The sequence below is a fragment of the Aricia agestis genome, chromosome Z (genome assembly GCF_905147365.1).
Source record: "Aricia agestis chromosome Z, ilAriAges1.1, whole genome shotgun sequence".
Taxonomy (NCBI): Eukaryota; Metazoa; Arthropoda; class Insecta; order Lepidoptera; family Lycaenidae; genus Aricia; species Aricia agestis.
In genome coordinates, this window is record NC_056428.1 from 26,108,153 (window position 1) to 26,129,357 (window position 21,205).

Here is a 21,205-nt window from a genome sequence, read left to right on the forward strand (position 1 = left end):
GGTATAATATCGGTATAATAGGTCTAAGAAAATACATGAAACTTTGAACTTTTGTACCGAAAAATACACACTTTTAATTAGGTGTTAGTACATATTAAGAGTCCCCTGTTTCCTCCCTGGATAAAGCCGGTAGAGTTATGATTTTTTTCCTGAATTTCAATGGCCACTATTAGCATGTCCCTATGTTTTATTTTTTTTTTCATTATTTTATTATTAAAAAAGATAAGAACGTCCAAAAACCCAAAAAAATGGCAAGATTTTCCTCTGTGTTCAAACACCCAGAAAACAAAACTGGCTAAAATATACAAAAAAAATAAAACATAGGAACACAGCTCAAGCCTTGCTTTAATTCTTAATGAAAAAAGTACTTAAATCGGTCAAGTTTTGGAGAAGGAATCAGCGGACAACGAATCGAAGATTTTCTGTTCTTTTATTAGAACTTTTGTCGTGTTGTCTCTATCGCGCTCTGCGGTGGGAGACTTGAGAGTGGTGGAGACAGCAATACATTTTCAAATATCAATTTTCAATTTCTCTCGCCCCTGGTGTATCCTCTTAATGAAATAAATATTACGCAAAATTAGCTTCATAGTTTGGGTAGCAAAATTTTGCTCACTATACAATAATGTATGATGTATGCAGTATGCATTATTAACACAACTTAAAATATGAATACCCAACAATTGCATTTCTATCTTGGATTTTACTGACATAAAAATAATATCTTCACACAAAGTTGTTATGTTAATGTAAGATAGAACATAATAATATTAAATATTACGTAATCTCTGAAATATAACACAATTCACATGAAGCCGAAGTAATATTGTGAGTTATGACACTTTAATTAGTTTTGTTAAGATACCATGACACTTGAAGACTGAAGAATTAAATTCAAGTATTTAAGTTAAGGGAAATTTAATTAATTTATTTGAAATACTTGGGTAGTGTCATCATTTCGACTAAGTAGAGATCGGCTAGCAATGAAAAAAAAGTGAATATTAACTGTCGCGGAATATTTCGTCTATAAGGTCTCTCTGACGAAATGACATTATAGAGATTATTATGCAAAGGTCAGAGCAGAGGTCGCTACTAGCACATACTGTAAATATATAATCCAACTGAAATATAAGAATATGGGAAGAAACGTTGTCAATTTCGATCAAAACTTTTTGTTTACTGTCTATACTCTAAATCATAAAGTTAATATACCTAGCGGAATAGAGAAACAAAGGCCTGAGCAAGAGAGATGCCACTATCAGTAACACTGCGTGGTAAAAAGAGACGTGTGATACATAACAGCACTCTTTTTTGGCGTCCAGTCGGCACGTGCCGCACGTTGACAATTTAATCACATATTTTTACACACAGATGAAACCAATTTTGGTTACGTTTGACAGCTCTATTCTGCTAGGTATATTAACTTTATAATCTATATAGGCTGGTGCTGCCTCTACAGTCTAGCGTGAAGACATTGCAATAATATATCCTATTCGTTAAAATCTACCAAAAACTGCTTATGCTTAGCGCATGACGGAGATATAATAATTAAAAGATATTCTGATAAATAACTGTAAATTCTCTGAATCCAGCTGCATAGCAGCAGTTCACAGTAATCAAGTTCCGTTAGTGTTCCCTCTTGTAATCCGATGCGACTTTTTACATGATATTGATACTGGTTTACATATTATTATTATTATGTGGATACTGCTGTAGCTTGTGAACTTGGCAAGAGCCATTCGACGGTAAATTTTATATAGACTAGATGTTGCTCAAAAGAGTCAAGACAAAACTATACCATATCCTTCTCGGGACTCTACTAATTTTGACGAAAATTGGTATAGAGATACTTTATCTCTGTATCAAATTTAATCAAATTCGGTTCAGCGGTTTAAGCGTGTAGAGGCAACAAACAGAAAAAAGACAGATACATTTTTTATAGAAGAAAAAAATACATGAGAAGGTTCAGTATTCTCGTTGGCAGGAGCAAAAGCGAGACACGCTATTGGTAGATCTGTGATCAGACGGGTGTGGTAGGCAATCAGACGAACGAAATCTCACATTTTAAGTTATTTGCTACCAAGTACCAACACTCCGAGCAAAGCTCAAATTAAATATCTTCTTTATCTAAAATCAAATTTTAAAAAGATTAAGGAAGGCTTATGAAAAATCTAATGAAGGTTGTGGGGTAATCTTTTGTAAGACATTATGTCAAGTTTAATAATCGCGAAAATTGGAACAGAGCCTTTCTTCCTTGGTTCAATGGAAAATTCTAGTTGGAAGGAATGAGAAAATCAAGTGACCTCCTTTTTTAACAAATCAAGGGTGAGACTTTTTACAGCAAGAACAGGGACTTGAATGAAGCCTATTATGAGCATCTCGTATTTTTACATACGGAAATGCTTTGCGCACCCGCGGCGGATTGGGGACATAGGCCGGGATAATATGTAGGAGTACTCCGTAGAGTCTACCCACAGACCACTCTCCGCATAAGGCAGAGTTGCGGGCACGGTAGAACCTATGGCAACTCTACCAGTTATCAGATATTGCAAGGTTCCGTACCCGAACAACACATCAACAAGATAATTGTTACAAAACGGCATCCTGTTGGATTATATTTGAGTTCCTATTTTGAGCAATTTCCGCTAAATCTTAATGATATATTTTAATCATTCATATTTAAATTATTATTAAATGTCCATAAAATGTTAAAATAAATAATATCTATGGACGCTTCACACTACGTCATTCAGGCCCCACGCTAAGTAGGTACCTGAAGGACTTGTGTTACGGGTGCCAGACAACGGAATTATTTATGTATATTTCCGTTGTCTATTACTTTTAGTGTCTAAACACACTAGGCCGAAGTTACGCGACGGAAATTCCGCATGATTACATTTTATATTACCGATGACACACTATTCCGTCCCGTTCCGTCCGTATATGGTATGCGTTTGACATTGCGGGCGTAATCATGCGGAATTTCCGCCGCGTAACTTCGGCCTAGTGTGTTTAGACACTTATACTATACAATATATTTAAGATTTTATATTATATTATACACATCCATGACCCAGGAACATTGAAAAACTTTTTGTACCGTCAGCGGGATTCGAACCCGCGACCCCCGGCTTGAGCTGCCACACCCTCTACCCATTGAGCCAGAGTCGTCAAATTAATTATTATATTTAAAACTCAAAGGGTTATCAGTAAAACAAGATTAAGACTAGATCGTTTTTTTCCCACCCTCTACATACTGAGTCTCAAAAAAATAGCAACCGTTGTATAAAACGGAATGTATTATGTATACCTAAATATACGAGATTGACTCAGTTATAAGACTATATAAGTACGAATATAAACGCTGTAAGGGTAAGACTAATTAAGCCCTTAGAATTGAAACCCTTCCATGTTGCTTTGAGACACAAAGTTTTGATTGCGAACCAGAAGTTGACCAATCGCTAAAAGTCATGAGCTGCCCAAATATAACAACCCCAGTATAAATAATACTCACAGTAGACCAGCTTCAGGTTATTTTCAGATGACAAGCGCTCAACGCGTTGCAACTACACGCATTTTATTCAAGGCGTAGGTACACACTACACATGCTAAAGCGCGTTTATTTGATATGTATTTAGTTTTTAAACGCGTCTTACCAAATTCCGCAGTAAGCGTTTTTCATCTGAACCATGAATATATTCTCAATTCTCGGCACTCTTTAGAGAGCAACAAGTCCCAAAGGGCGAGACCGAGTACAGTGAATGTGAAATGTTTAGACTTTTGAGTTCACGTTGTGTTACAATAGATTCTAAAAATTTACCTAATTAGACATATTTTAAGAACTTCTGAAATTAGAAGTTTTTTAAAAACTATGCCTTTTAAGATTATTTTTTTTGTAAATCGTCTGAATTCTGACATGTAGCCGTTTTCCGACATCCGCAATCAATCAAATTAAAAAATACGGTGGTTAAGTTAGACCAGCATAACAATTCAGTATCACATTAAACTTATACCTTTGTTGGGCAAGTTTTCTTTCAAGGGGCTGAGTTAATGTACCGTATTTTATACTGTGTTTTGCCAGTTCCAAACTTTATGTATTCAATATAGCTTGTTATGCTTTGAATGCACTTTTATCCCTACGAATGGCTTTTGATTTTCGGCTCGCGCTTTGGGGCTTTTTGGGGGTAGGCATATTTGTCCCCAAAATACGTTTGTATTTTGCCTACGTAGAAATTTTTCACAATGTTAAACAAGACTAACTTCCATAAACAGAAAAAATCGGCCAAGTGCGAGTTGGACTCGCGCACGAAGGGTTCCGTACCACTATAGAGCAAAAATAGAAAAAAATGATTTTCGTATGTATGGGAGCCCCCCTTAATTATAAATTTTATTTAAATTTTATTATTAATTATTAAATCTATATATATAAAACTCAAAGGCGACTGACTGATTGACATAGTGATCTATCAACGCACAGCCCAAACCACTGGACGGATTGGGCTGAAATTTGGCATGCAGGTAGATGTTATGACGTAGGCATCCGCTAAGAAAGGATTTTGATAAATTCCAACGCCAAGGGGTTCAAATAGGGGATGAAAGTTTGTATATAATAATACTTCTTAACGCGAGCGAAGCCGCGGGCAAAAGCTCGTTATAAATAAAACTGGTATTTTGTGAACATTTCAGGTGATTGTTGTCCTGTTGTCATCATTGATAACGAGCAAGAAATGTTTAAAAAATCACGTTTGTTGCATGGGAGCCCTCCTTAAATATTAAATTTATTTTGTTTTTAGTATTTGTTGTTATAGCGGCAACAGCAATACATAATCTGTAAAATTTCAACTCTCTAGCTATTGCCGTTCTTGAGTTACAGCCTGGAGACAGACAGATAGACGGACGGACAGAAGAAGAGTCCGACAGACATCGAAGTCTAGTAATGGGGTCCCGTTTTTACCCTTTGGGTACGGAACCCTAAAAAGAAAGTAACTTATTTAAAAAGGTTTATAGAATGTACATAATATATTAGTGAAAAGTAAGTAAACAACTAATACGATTTTTAAAAGTTGACTTCATAACACGGGAGTTAAATGAGCAAATTCCATGTTGTGAATTATAAACGCATATCAAATTCGCTCGCGAAGCTGAAACACGAACGGCAAACTCAAATAACATAAAAACCCGACAGTAAAAAACCAGACAAGTGCGAGTCGGACTCGCGCTCGAAGGGTTCAGTAGTCAGTACATTGACGGAACAATATCGCACTACATACTTTCAATTGTCTAACTGGTTTTTTAATTAGGACTAAAGGCAAAATCGCATTTTTTGTATACGAGCATCTCTTTACAAATAATAAATCAGTACTAATAATAAATCAGCTTTGCTCGGTATAGCAAACACTCATTGACTTCGTGTTACTTAATAATGTCATCTGCTGGTCGTTAATACAATTAGTTGCTAACAAATGAAATTTAGTATATAGGGGGTTTCGGGGGCGATAAATCGATCTAGCTAGGAATCATTTTCAGAACATGTCTTTTTATTCGTGCTTTATCGATAATCGATATTTCTGTGAAAATTTCAACAGTCTATCAAGTTTCAATAATTCCATTTTTACGAAAACATAAAGACGGATATTTGCAAGAGACACGTCACACAATAAGGGATCTTTTTATTTTATACCCCACTGCAGTTCGTTCACACTTATTTGACCTTCTGAGGAACCTTATTCTGACGACATAAGGATCACTCCTAAAGGTACCCTGTGAGTCCTGTGACTGTGAACTGTCTTTTTCCTCGAGTTATCATGCAAACTTTGACAAACAGGACGGCTGCATTACTTAGGGAAGTCCTAATGCTACAAACAAAAGCTCTTCAGGCATAGTTTGCAAGATCACAGCAATACTTTCATAGGGCTGCCTCGTAATCGTTTTGCTACTGCTAGTTTATTCCCGTGGCTTCACCCGTATAAGTGTTCCTGCCATAATATATTAAGGCCTCGTAAAACCTATAGGTAGAATTATGAAATATCCCTACCCTTTCTTAACGGACGCCTACATTGTGTGCGAAATTTCAGCTTTCGAGCCAAACAATTTTTGCTTTGCCTTTTATACCTCAATAGAAATAACTTGTCCTCAAAATGATGATAGTACTTGAACAAGTTCTGACATTTGAGTATATTTTGCATCTATATCTATTAAGTATCTGGTAATTAATAGGTTTTACGACAAGAAAATTATTAAACCAGAGAGAGAAATAAAACCAGAAGACAGGGAGAGCCCTGTCCTCTGGTAGCTAAACACCTAATAGATCACACAGAGAAAAACGATTTAACACAATTTGTAGAAAACCGAAGTTGGCAGCCCTAATTTCAAATGACGTACGGCACCCAGGCAAGCCAGGTTGTAATATTGTAAGAGCCCGTACCGTGCAGCCAACTACGCCGAGGTAAAGGCTCCAATCTAGCTTCATAACATTATGCATTGATGCCAAAGCGAATCAAAACTTGCAAACGACCCATCGCAATTTCGTTAGGGTTTATACTGTAAAGTTAATTAAGACGTGGCATGGAAATTCATAGAAATATAGTATGTCGATATATGGTCGATATGCTATTTTGTGGTAATGAAAAAAAAAACAATTTACATTAAAAGCCCGTATAAGAAAAAGATTGAGACACAATTTAGTGCATGGCTGACCCGTGTCTAAACACTATTTCCGCGGCGGAAGTTACGCTTGATTCCGCCTGCATTGTATTTTAAATTACCGATGACACACCATGCCGAAATTCCGTCGCGTTATATTGTATGCGTTTGAATTTGCTGACGTAATCATGCGGAATTTCCGCCGCGGAAATTCGGCATAGTGTGTTTAGACACTTAGCTTTAACGTGATCTAATTGATAATTCTAGATTGGCTTGGCTGTTGGGGTCGCGGTCGTCGTGATAGCAAAATTTGTATTAAAATTATGCTGGCTCGCATGATTGTCTAACAAGAAGCAAGATACGCATATCCCATGTAATTGTATGGGCAAGTCCAAAATCTCTGCGCCTATCTTACGGCAGTTGTGCTGTCATCCATACTCGTATGGTCTCATAACCAGAGTTGGTAGAATAGAGTACTCCTGTGTATCATCTGCTCTTGGGCACTATTAACACTTGTATCAGGGGGCCTAAAACAAAACCGTTTAAACTAAAACGACCGAACAACGTCATTTCACGTTTGTTAGAGTAGGAAGGGGCATTCCGATTCGTTCGAGTCTTAAAACGGTTTCGTTGTACGGCCCCTGGTTTCACCGCACCCGCCACGGGGATGTACTTACATATGTCAAGCGCGTGCAGGGCCCGGGCGAGCAGCAGCACAGCTACCACACAAGGCACCATCTCGCCCTCACTTCACCATCTCCGACACCAATCTGGTGAAAAAAAGCAGTTGGTTAACCTAGATAATAAATTAATAAGATATCCCAATTCCCAACTTTGTGATCGAAATACAATAATTATTCATTATTATACATTTTAAAATTTATTTTATCAGGATTCTTATGCCTCTTAAAATATTTTATTATTTAAATAATAAAAATATGAATAGTTCTGACATATTTATAAAAGTGTGACGGAATCTACGAAATACGAATAATAAATTCAGCGTACTATTTTAACTTTGACGACTTTTATATTTCTCCTACAAAACCAAACCAAAGACGCAATCGGTTCACAGATTCGACTAATAAATGAAGTTCACAAGGAACAAGGAACATTAACTCACCTCACAAACTTACCCTGATTTAAATATCAAAGCAGTCAGTTCTGTAATCTACATTTACGATTTTATATACTTTAAGTTGCTTTAAGTACGATGCGAAAGTGTAGAATTAGGTTCGGTTAATTTGATAATGGTTAAAATCCAACCGTGACAGAGAAGCGAGTTATAAAAGTTACATATCAGTCGGTCTAGCAATCAGGTAATTGCGTAACTCGATTTATTTCACATTATATCATTCACGTCCAGTTTTTGAGGTTTGACAGGAGTATCACGACGGCAAATTGCAAATAAAGGCAGAAATCGGAAATTATAGTTCTTACAGAAAAGGTAGGAGCAACAGCACAGAAGCTGAAGCCGAACGAGCGTAATTTGTGAGTTGTGAGTCGCAGGATTTCAGCTGGCGCCCGCGCTTGGCAGAAATTCTGCTGCATTCAGTTTCATACAAAAGTCCTGTTTGATTCACACGAGCGTAATTTTGTGATATATGCGTAATAAAATATAAATTACGCGGCAGAAATTCTGCGACTCACAACTCACAAATTACGCTTAATTGGCTTCACCCTAACTCTCCAGTGTTAAAAGAGTATGAATGTTAGGTACAATCGTCACAAGTGAATCTAAAATTTACGTGGGAGAGCTATGCATCGGCACGAATGGGCCGGCTCGCCCGGAGAAATACCACGTTCTCACAGAAAACCGGCGTGAAACAGCGCTTGCGCTGTGTTTCGCCGAGTGAGTGAGTTTACCGGAGGCCCAATCCCCTACCCTAATCCCATCCCTACTCTCCTCTATTCCCTTCCCTTCCCATCCCTACCCTCCCTATTCCCTCTTAAAAGGCCGGCAACGCACCTGCAGCTTTTCTGATGCTGCGAGTGTCCATAGGCGACGGAAGTTGCTTCCCATCAGGTGACCCGTTTGCTCGTTTGCCCCCTTATTTCATTTAAAAAAAAATGATGTTTCCATTGACCTATAGTCAGTATCGATGGTAATTGGTAGCAATGGCTTACCATCAGGAAAGAGCAAAAACATTTTGTTCCCACCTCCTAGACCATTTCTTAGGAACACTTCCTATTTTAGAAATATTTAAACTAAAAGCCACGCGGAACATGAAGGAAACAGCCATGCCTGCCTAGCATACGCCAACGAGATATCTCACTCTCGAGATAATAAAAAACTACTCGTCTCATAATGTCAAAATCTCGACATTATCTCGAAAAAACTCTATAAAAATGTGTGTTTCGATGATAGATGTAGATGTAGGCGAGAAAAAATGTTTATCATGCTAGGCTCAATAGAGATGAAGAGACAAACCATCAAACATCGAGAAAACATGTAGAGTGAGATATCTCGTTGGCGTATGCTAGACAGGAAGGGCAGCGAAGGAAGACCCAGTATTTAAACACTTCGTGGATGTTAACTGTGATGATGACAAAATATGGAGGATTAGTGTCACAATATAAATAACAGTAGCGTAACTCAACGTATTGTGATCAAATTCATGGATGACAGATGCATTATTCTGATCTCTAAAGTTCTCAAATCACATCTTCTGATGCGCTCGATTTGGTTTTTCTGAATACGACGACGTTCTAATCGGTAGACCGTTTTCAGAAAGAAATGGTCTATAGTCTAAACCAGGGGTCACCAATTACTTTCGCTCGGGGTCCGTTTTAAGACATGAAATGACCTACGCGGTCCACACATTTTTTATTTAAAAAAATTATGAACATTACAAAGGCATTTTTAAATATCAATGACAAAAGTAACCATTTTTTGTAGCTAATTATTTATCTCTCTGAAGTTTGGAGTGAAATATTGGTGCAAGCTATTATAGCATACTCGTATTGACAATATTAAATCCTGGAGATGTTGAAGTCCTAAGATGAACGAAGATCATCTTCGAACATGCTTGGTCCGCACACAATAGGTCGGCGGTCCAGATGCGGTACGCGGTCCGCCATTTGGTGACCCCTGGTCTATACTGTTAAATAATAATGTATACAGTAGACTCTACTGTATAATATTTACGCTACACAAATACCAAGTAAGTAGCAATCCATGGGTGAGTAACCTAAGATTTAGTACCACAGAACTGGTTGTAAATACATATTTAATTGCACTCCTCATGAATAGGGTACATTTGAGGAGTGATGAGAGGTCGTGACCTAACTCTAGTAACCATTTATGGTAACCGTTTTTAGTTACTATAGTTACTGCTTGATTATATTGTGTTGCGTTATGAACTTATGACTTATGAGTCATGCTTAGGCTAGCCGCATACACATGTTTTCCGTATTCGATTTCCGAATTCGTTTTCGGTATTCGGACATCCGAATGTGAATCAGTAGAAAATACATTAACAGACGAACACGTTCGCTTTTTTCGGAAACGAATTCCGCACGTACGTTTCGAGTGCAAGCCAGCGCGTTCGCGAGTGAAAACGAACGTTTGCTTAGTCTCACGGAATTCCAAATCGAAATTCCACATTAGGAAAACGAATACGGAAAACGTGTGTATGCGTCCAGCCTTAGGGTCAATTCAGACCGCAACGTGACGAACAACCTAAATTTGTATGGATTTGACACAATATGTCGTCAGCGTGAGACGTCTTGCGAATCTGTCAAATCCATACTAATTTAGAAATGCATCTACGCGTCGCGTTGCGTTCTGAATTGACCCTTAAGGCGCATTATGACGGGGCGCGTTTTCCATGCAACACCTTCTTTATCGTAAACTAGATGACGCCCGCAACTCCGTTGCGCCAAAATTCGTTTATCGCGCGAGAACCGTACATTTTTCCGTGATCAAAAGACGTATCCTATGTCCTTTCCCGGGACTTAAAGTATATCCATACCAAATTTCAGCAAAATCGGTTCAGCGGTTTGGGCGTGAAGAGGTAACAGACAGACAGACATACTTTCGCATTTATAGTATTAACTATTAAGTAAGTACCTACGGTTATTATATACGAGCATGCTTAATATGGCAGCCATAAAGGGTTTATTTCGATTTCTAGAATAGAGGTTAGAACAGACAAAGAAATTTGTATCATTTAATTGTGGTTGATGGACCGACTGGTACCAAGGCTGCCGATAGCACTTAACCGTTGTATTTGATTTAGCTAAAGTCTAAACCGTCGCTAAGCTGCGACTTTCGAGAATAATAATAATTATTATAATAATTAGCTACATTGACGCGCCAAACGCCAGACAGAATATTAGCAATTCCAATTAATTCAATCAAATTAGTTTTCATCGATCATCGCGCGGTGCTGAAAAACGTGCATATTAGCTAATATGCACGTGAAATTACATCCACACAAAATGGCGACCGCACCAAAATGGCGCCCGCGCGAAAATGGCATCCGCGCCAAAATGGACGCCTGTAATTGCATTTACGATATCGCAAAGCAGAGATTAATATCACTGCAAATACAGTATTTAAATATGCATTTTTCATCGTTACGTCATTGCATTGGACCCAATAAATTGGGCAAATTAATCGTATTTTAAGATTCGGGGCGCATCAGGAGTCTGGACGGGTTGCATTTTCATATTAGTTTTATGTGTGTGCGATGGGTCATAAAACTTGTTTAATAGTAAGTTTAATAACAGTTTAAAAAACTAAAAAACACGCTTTTAATTATTTTTTTTAAAATTTTAACAACTGATTGCATTGTCATTGTCTTTTAATATGTATGCAAAATTTCGAATTAATTAGACAACTGTACATAGGTGAAAATCGTGCTCAAAGATTTGGTTACATTAGTTAGTTGGTTACAGACCACGCTAATAAAAGCGTGTTAAAAATGGGGCCCACCCCGGACCCCGTTGCGCCAAGACATAATGTGAGCGAAGATTTATGGATGCGGTAAGACCTTATTCGGAGTTCGGATAAGTTTCTGTCTCTCTACGTTGGTCCATGATAGAGAAATACAAGCGATTACGAAAAGAGCATAATTATAATATATCGTCGTTGCGCTTGCCAAAACCTCTGTAGATCATGTGTATTGTGTAATTAGTCAAATTTTTAGGGGTAGACAATCACTATTTTATTGAATGACTAGCTGTCCCGGCAAACGTTGTTTTGCCATATAAAGTATTTCGCCCATATTATTTTATGGAAGTGACTAAATAAGTATGACACCATGGCAACGTCCTTCGCTATCTCGTCGCACTTTACAAACAGTGGTCGCCGTCAGTCTCGAGTTGTAATAATTTACTATTATGTATTCAACAAATGCACTTAACAATATAAAAACCGGCCAAGTGCGAGTCGGACTCGCGCACCGAGGGTTCCGACAGCTTAAAGGTATTATAGACCTGAGTATTTGGTATGAATTTCAATTTAATACCTCTACGCGTTTATGAGGAAATGGGTAGTAAGTTTAAAATTATTAAAAAAAAATATATTATGTGATGTAACTAAAAATTTATGGTTTTCGTAATTTTTCCTTTATCTATGCTATAAGACGTTGCTTCGTACCAAATTTCAAGATTCTGAGTTCACGGGAAGCACCCTGTAGGTTTTGATTCCCTTGCAAGTGTCGAAAATTTGCGGCATAAACGGCTGTATCTTTTGATTGCGTTGGCTTAGAAGTTTGATTTTTTCACAGCTTCAAGGGACAGTAGACCTGAGTAATTGATATAAATTTCAGCTTCATACCTCCACGCGTTCCTGAGAAAAAGGGTCTTGACAGACGGACGGACGGACAGACGGACGGACGGACAGACGGACAACAAAGTGATCCTATAAGGGTTCCGTTTTTTCCTTTTGAGGTACGGAACCCTAAAAAGTAGCCAGTACGATTCTCAGACCTACTGAATATGAAAATTTCAAGTGTCTAGTATATTACGAGCCACGAAGACCAAAATAAATCGGCCAAGTGCGAGCCGAACTTGCGCACGAAGGGTTCCGTACCGTAATAGATCAAAAATAGGCCAAAAATTGTGGTTTTTTTTTTTATGGGAGCGCCCCTTAAATTTTTATTTTATTATTATTATTAATTATTGAAGTAAAATGATATATTTAAGACCTTTGTAAAAATATCAAGTGCCTACCTAATGCCATTATTCATATAGAGCAAAAAATGCCAAAAAATCAAGTTTGTTGTATGGGATATTTGATTAATTTTGTTTTTAGTATATTTTATTGTTATAGCGGTAACAGAAATACGTAATCTGTGAAAATTTCAACTCTGTAGCTATCACGGTTCTTGAGATACAGCCTGGAGACAGACAGACGGACAGACAGACATCGAAGTCTTAGCAATAGGGTCCCGTTTTTACCCTTTGGGTATGGAACCCTAAAAATAAAGTTTGTTGTATTAAAAATAAAGTTAGCCCTCCTTAAATATTAATTTTATTTTGTTTTTAGTATTTGTTGTTATAGCGGCACCAGAAATACATTATCTGTGAAAAGCGTCTAGCCTATTCTTGAGTTACAGCTTGGAGACAGACAGGCAGACGAAAAGACATCGAAGGGGAACCCCCATCCAAAAAACACCATTTTTGCCCTACTTCGCGTCAGCAATGTCAAACGCATACAATATATTTCGGCATGGTGTGTCATCGGTGATTTAAAATACATTGCATGCGGAATATCATTGCAGATCATATTATATTAACAGAATTTACTATGAAACGTAAGTCAATAATAATTTTCCTACTACACTTCTACCTGAGCATAATTTTATTATTAAGTTTTAAAAAACACATTTCAATTCAGACGCGTCATTTTGCACTTTTCTAAAAATTCTTGAAGCATGAAAAGGTTTCCTAGTGCTCTTTTCAATATAGCGCTTCATCAAAGCGAAGGGTTCCGAAGGCTAAGTTTCTTCAGCCGTGCATTAAGATGCGGTTCTTACCATAAGAACAGTCTCGCGTGGCCTTTTTTCAGTTTTTAGCACTCACATTCATCCCGTTATTAACCACTTCTGTTTTCTACTTTTTACTGAAAAAGGTATAGGTAACACTAAAAAAAAAACAATTTAGCTCTTTCGAGGTGCTCATCACCTCAAAAGAGCTAAATTGTTTTATGTTAAGTTAATATCATTAAAAACTTTCGTACTTTCGTAATATCGGTATTCGGTATATGCAATATGCATATATATTACAAAAGTCTGTCTGTCACCTTCACACTGATTTTCATTGAGATACTTACATATTATATGACTTTGAATCCCGTGAAATTACATAGGATATTTATTACGGACATATTTCTGTTTTACTTCATATCAGACAATGAATTTCGGGGTGAGGAGATTACATTACGATTCCTATTAGTAGTTAGCAGGCGATACAGGGCCTGTAGACAAGTGGCAAAGCGCTAACGCTAACGCTAGCGCTACAAAATGTATGCGATTTGACATAAGTCATCGCTTCGCTAGCGAATACTAATGTCAGCTCCATAATGGATCCATACATTTTGTAGCGCTAGCGTTAGCGTTAGCGTTAGCGTTTTGCCACTTGTCTACGGGGGCTGTTACGATTACGGTTACGATAGTTTCAGAGTTGATATATACAATGTATTGTGACCTTAAACCGAAAACTTGTTAGTTGTTACAGACTACAGTATTGATCGATAGAAATAAAATCATCATTACATAAATCGTTTTTAAATGCTTCCAAATTATACCGGTACAGAACTAAAGGCTTTATTAAAAGAACATTATAGTGGTGACTGATGATTTTCAATTTCAAAAGTTTCCATATTAATGGTAAAATTTTAATTGCCCAACGAATTTGTCCAAACTATGGCAGCTATATTATGTCCAGTTAAATGTGACCTGTGTTTTGTACGGATCTTTATGTAACGTTGGGTTTATTTATATTGAAAAATAGACAGGTGTAACCGCCATAGACCGGACACAACTTTAAGGCCCTGTATTCCCAAAAACGGACGATTTTCAGCATTCAATAATGGCTACACGTAGGCACTTTAAATATTCACAAAATACTTGAGGGTAAAAGTACTTCTCCCATACAAAAATATTTTTTTTTGCTTATTTTTGCTATTAAGAGCTCACCTGACTAAAAATCAAACATCGTCCTTCTCTCTTCACACTCACCCCGTCTTTCATATGCCAGGTGAAAAAGGACGGCGCGGAATCATCGCCGAGTTAGTTTTACTTGAATAAAAGACGAACGACGATTATGAAAAAAGTGTTTTGAGCACATTTAGGTTTTATCAATACCTTTTTAGATATTAAAAAATATTAAAGAAAAGACAGCAAACTTCGAAGATCCAAGCAAAAATGTGTCTAAAACAAGGTTTTTTGTAAAAAAGAAACTATCGAGCATTTTTTGAGTAATCGTGTTTTCGTCTTGAGCATTTAATCTTTATGAACTGAAGTTACTTGTGTCATCAGTTTTCTAGACCTTACAGATTTTGAGATCTAGGTTAATGTATGTAGTCAAGTTAGGGTCATATGGGGTCTTAAATGGTACGGAACCCTTCGTGCGCGAGTCCAACTCGCGCTTAGCCAATTTTTTCTACTACAAAACAAGACAGGGGTCCTCAACGGTTCTTCAAGAGCAGTCAGAAGTGCTCAACTTCACTTTCAAGTAAATATAAACTTAAGAGTTAAGACTCGCCGCTAGAGAATAAAGCAACAAACTTTTAATTATTTAATTTGTTTATTGACGTTGCCACCAGCATTATCTATATCGGGCAGACACTTGTTATAACAGTCACGTCAGCCTTTAAAATATTATGATTTTTCTTACATTAAATACAAACACTCAACCCAGGATTAACTTTAACCCAGACAGGCGCAAAAGGCGTTATCCTAGCTAGATTTAATCCACGGAATAACTAAACAAAAGGTGCTAGAAACAATATTCCTTGTATCCGTGTATGCCTACTTCAAACAACAAAGAATAATTGTCTGTGTGTAAACAATGCTGTCTTTAGTCTAGCCTTATGTCAAGGTCTTGAGTTGACTGAAGTGGGACAGATATTCCACGAGTAAAGAAAGAATAAACTTGAGATGAACTATGGTACGCGCACATGACGGGGCGCAACGGGCCGCACTTTCGATAAGCTACGTAGTAGTTTACGTTTTCCTAACGTTTTTATAGCTTCTTTGAAAAAGTATAGTGATGCTGACAGATTCTGCATCTCTATTTTACTGTAAAAAAGAAACGTTTTCTATAGTGACCATGCTGATGGTATTACATGCGCTCGTAGTCCCATCAGGAAATATCTATAGCAGGGGTCACCAAATGGCGGACCGCGATCCGCATCCGGACCGCCGCGCCGACCCATGGACCAAGCATTTTCGAAGATGAACTCACTTTGTTGAAATAAATTTCGGTCTCGACTTACCGATCAACATATTCTCCAGGATTTCATATCAATAGCTTGCACCAATTTCACCCCAAACATCAGAGAGATAACAATTAGCTACAAAAAATTTCACTTTTCTCATAGATGTATACAGTAAATGATGATGAAAAAAAACCTATGTATTTTCCGTAATTACCTTTGTTTATTATATTTTTTTATAAACATGAGATACACTATGTCGACGAGTGCGTTTACCTAGGCCAAATTACATCTTTCAAGAACAGGCAAGATAAGGAAGTAAACCAACGCATTGAAAAAGCTTGGAAAAGTTATTGGTCTATGAAAGATCTTATGAAAGGGAACCTCCCACTTTGCCTAAAACGTAAGCTCATGGACATGTGTATCTTGCCTATTCTGACCTACGGCGCCCAATCATGGTCTTTGACAGTTACACAGAAGTCCCGACCGGAGTCTGCCAACGAGCCATGGAACGCAGCATCTTAGGTGTAAAAAGGATCGACCGTGTCCGAAATACCACTCTGCGTTCCCAAACGAAGCTCGTTGACGTAGGCAGGAAGGCAGCTAGTCTAAAGTGGAGCTGGGCAGGGCACGTCTCCCGTATGCACCCGGATAGGTGGGCGCATTTAGTTTCGGAGTGGCTACCGACCGGTCGGCCTGATAGAGGCCGACCCAAAAAAAGGTGGCGCGACGAACTGGATGCGTTCGACAAAGAGTGGCCAGTAACAGCGCAAGATCGCGAATTGTGGAAGAAAAGAGGGGAGGCCTTTGCCCAGCAGTGGGATACAGTGGGCCAATAATAATAATAATAAGAATTATAATAAAATGTGCGGACCGCGAAGGTCATTTCATTTCTTAAAATGGATCCCGAGCAAAACTAATTGGTGACCCCTGATCTAGAGCATGGAAACCATTACATATGTGTAATGTATTAATTATTACATAAAAACTTGTAACACACTTAAAAATTAAAATTGCAATGCTTTGGATTATCATTTCTATAATATTTTACACATTTTTTATAAAATTAAAGCAAGAAAGCTAGTGATAATCATAGTTAACACAGTATTAAAATAAAATACATACTTTAGCTCACTTGTGCAGATCTGGATAAGAGTATTTTATTTTTATTTTATTTGTAGCCTTTATTTTCAGGCTTGTTGGATTTTTCTTTTTTTTAGCTTAACCCGGTGACTTTAGCGGGTCAGTAGTACCATATACTACGTCTGTTTGCCATTTAACAAAGGCCTCCCCCATTTTTTTCCATTTTGTTTTGTTTATTTTAGGGATTACAGTTTACCATGGATTAAACATTTACGGCCTTACCACAAAAACTTTAAACATCTATTGAACAGTTATTTTGAGACTATTTTGTACTGATTTTTTTTCTAATCAACTGTTCAACAGATGATTAGAAAAACCGTTAATTAAAGACCGTTATTTTTTATCTTTTTAGACAAAGTAAAGAACGATAGGGATAAGATGATGATTAAACAACTGTGCAATTAAGCTGGCAGGAGAACAGCTAATTAATTTATTTTGTGGTGGTTGCTGTTCACTAATAATGGTTTGCAAATTATATTAAAAAAAATTGGCATTACATACTTTTATGTAGGTAGATAGGAAAGACGGTTTCAAGTCTGCTGTCAACAACATAAGGCACAATTTGAAGAGGATAAGCTTAATATTATACTATTACTTAATGTTGCACTGAAGCTACTTCTAACTCAAAAGGAACATTTTTGGCAGCATTGTTGAATAATGGTAATTAAGGAGTCAATGTGTTAGAAAATTTCACAACATAAACTCGGAACTGTTTTAATTCTAGTCAAAAGACCAACTTTCCTCACTAATATACTCCTTCCTTCCTCACTAATATCACTAATATATAATAAACTAATAATAGAAGTATAATAAAAGTTTCAATTAATAGCAATTAATAATAAATGGAATTCCTGAGTTTTGGCAGAGACCAGACATACATTTATTCCCCTATGGTTTTGGCAAACTATTTCTGAGAATGAAACTAACTGTACTGTTGTAAAAAAAATGCAGAATCAACCAACAATAAGTAACAAAAATAAGAATCAGGCTTAATGATTTAATATAGGTTTAATAAACAAATGATCACATGCAAAAATATATTGTCATACTATCGCAACAGCAATGCAACAACAAATAATAAAAAAATGGATATTTTGTAATTCTAATCGGGCACTATAGAATAGGTACCAAAGAAGCTAGCAGATCACTTAATAAAAAAATAATTATTTTAAACTTGCATAAAACTTTTTAACAATTTGCCTGCCACTGACATAATACATAACATTAGGTATTTTTTTAAACATGTTAAATAATTGTTTTATACTTTTTGAGGGAATGAAGATTGTTTACAATAAATTATAAATGGGATAAAATATAAACCAATGGCCAAATGTGCCCCATTGAAAGATTTGAACTGTGAGCATGTGTTGGACCAGGTTGTTTGTTTAATTTTACTTTGTTGATCATTTGGTCTTATGGTTGAATTTATTATTAGTTGTATGTTTACAATATAATAACATATTTTGTTGGTTTCTACACATTAGAAACCAACAGCTTTGCGTTAAATACTAACGGTTGTAAAATAAAATAACGATACAATATAATTATAATCTAAGCACAACTTATTAATTAGGTACCGCAATAATTTGCGATTGCAGCTAATGCATAAAATGGTAAATAACGCTAGCAGATCTGTCAGCGGTAATGTAGAAAGGAAACAGTAGGGCCATTGATAAGCCCTCATTTTAATTTATTTATGTTAGCGCCGCTGCTACTCTTACACAAAGCGCACCATTTAAATGTTTAATACTACTTTCGCAATAGCATCATCTTATAAATATAACGATCATGTAATAAATATTTAGTCAACGCACCTTCTAACGCCAGGTACATAGGTGAAACCCGGTAACATGGGAAAGAATTACCATAACTTTGTCCTCGCACTTCTTATACCACTGGTCATAATTTAATAAATTCAACTTATTAGTTCCCGTGTCACATAATAACACACTGATTTTATTATTTTAAGTCCATGTTAAGTTATAAAATTAGCAATTTATTTCGTACTGAGGCAGACATTACAAAATAACACCAGCTTCAAGTCCATATTTTGTACGATTACTAAAGCACAAAGCTTTCAGTTGTCACCCCTGACCCCTCGGCCCTCAGCCCGCGCGGCCCGCACGTAGTAAAGTTCGCTGTTCGGTGTGAAGTTTGCCAAGTACGGTACCCGATTTCCGAGCTCGAACACCGAATTAAACAAAGCAGTGTGCACACGATTGAACAAGGTGAAATGCTGTGCAGTCTGTAAACATTGTCTATGGTTTACATCCCTAATTTATTATTTTATCGAAAAGTTTTGAAGATAAAATAATAAATAAACTTAGTAATTATGTAATTATGAGTTTTCAGACCGACGAAATTTCCAGTATTGTATTTTTTTAATTTTATCTAAAATTGCGTCGGTCGACGGTGATCAGCGGGGCTAAAATGGACGCTTCGAAGAATCATGATATGAATCATAATATGATTCATTTTTCTAAAATCGTAAAATGCAACTCTGCTTGCAATTCATTTCTGTATTTTTGTACTTATTTGACATTTGTCAGTTTGACAGTTTTGATAATTCATTTGCTGAATTGATTGAAAAGAATTGCTAAATGTGACCGTTTTAGCCCCGCTGTATTTAATTTTTAGATTCAGACTTTTTAGGCGATAGTGCATATTTTGATAATTCTTCATTGATTGTGCATATCTCCAAAGTTCAAATTAGCTATTATGAAACACACCGAGGGTATGAAATCGAGGTATGATACATAAAAATAAGTACTGTATACCGTGCATCGAAAATTTTGGGTTAGTCTTCTTAAGTCTCTCTCTTATCTTAAGTCTTAATACCGTTTATGTTTTTCGAAAAAAATAGTTTAAGGGGGCGACTAACCCAAAATTTTCGATTTTATAATTCATATTTATACTTGAAAATAGGCCCCGAATTGTGTAATTTTATAAAATTAGATATTACATCATATTTCCTAAAATTCGATCTAAGCAAAAACACGATATCTTATAATTTTCTCGATAGAAAAAAATCACAAAGATGCATCTAATTTTCTCGAATTTTTCATTTATTGCCATAACCGTGCATTGAACTAATTTAATATTTTAAAACATTGTATAAAATTCTATCATTGAGAAATCGACCAAGCGGATTCTTAAAATGTTGTATATTTATCGAGTTATTGAGAAAAAACTAATTTAGCGATGAATCCACGTCGTCCTTTTTCACCTAGCATATAAAAGACGGGCACGAGTGTGAAGAGAGAAGGACGATAGCATGAGTAAAATAAACGCGTTTAAATGTAAGATGAAGAAGATGAATGTAATAAGACTCTATATACTCAATTAAAAGTAAATAATAATAGATTCTCAATTAAAAGCAAATAGGTACTATGTGTCTTAATTCATTTTACTGAGTATTTACTCTGGTCTGAGTAAATACTACAGTGCTTACCCATCCCTAGTCACTTCCACCCTACACCTTCCGTGAATTCCCGTGTACAGCATGTGTAGCGTGGCCAGCGTTGAGCTATGTGTGCACCTAGGGATGATGACAAGGTCAAAGATTAGCGAATTTTGTTAATAAAATAAAGAAATCACGGTAAAAAATAAGTGTTCCCAAAATTTCAGCTCGATAGCATTTGTATTTTTTTTTGTTATGCGCCTTCGAAGTTGGGTAATAGGCATTATGACTATTTTTTTTTTCTTATCGGTAATTGAAATATGCATATATATTGAAGCAGTATGACGGGTTGGCTGGCCAGAATTAAGTATGCACAGTTGGTGATAATCTACTAGGTCTAGTATTTCCCGTCCCCATGGATTGTCTTTATGACTACCCCATGATTGATGATGTGCATTTAAGTCTCCCAGTATAACTACTGGCTTGGGTAATTGGCCAATCAAATTATGAATATCAGAAAAAATGTATGAAGGATGAGGTATATACAATGAAACGAAACATATGTTATTTACAGATGCAGCAAGAATTGAAAAGTGTGAGTGATGTGGAGGGAGAGAGATGTGATGAAATAAATG

General features: G+C 36.6%; 1 protein-coding gene across 1 annotated transcript in view; it reads right to left on the bottom strand.

The window, feature by feature from the left end:
• Positions 1-19,269, bottom strand: part of LOC121738994 (discoidin domain-containing receptor 2-like) — a 148,739-nt gene extending 129,470 nt beyond the window's left edge. The window contains exons 1-2 of the mRNA XM_042131295.1: positions 18,985-19,269; positions 7,317-7,409 (exon numbers count right to left, since the gene is read on the bottom strand). Coding sequence (XP_041987229.1) covers positions 7,317-7,377 — 61 coding nt within the window. The 5' untranslated portion in view covers positions 7,378-7,409; positions 18,985-19,269. The remainder of the gene's footprint in view (positions 1-7,316; positions 7,410-18,984) is intronic.
• Between the last annotated feature and the right edge of the window lie 1,936 nt (positions 19,270-21,205).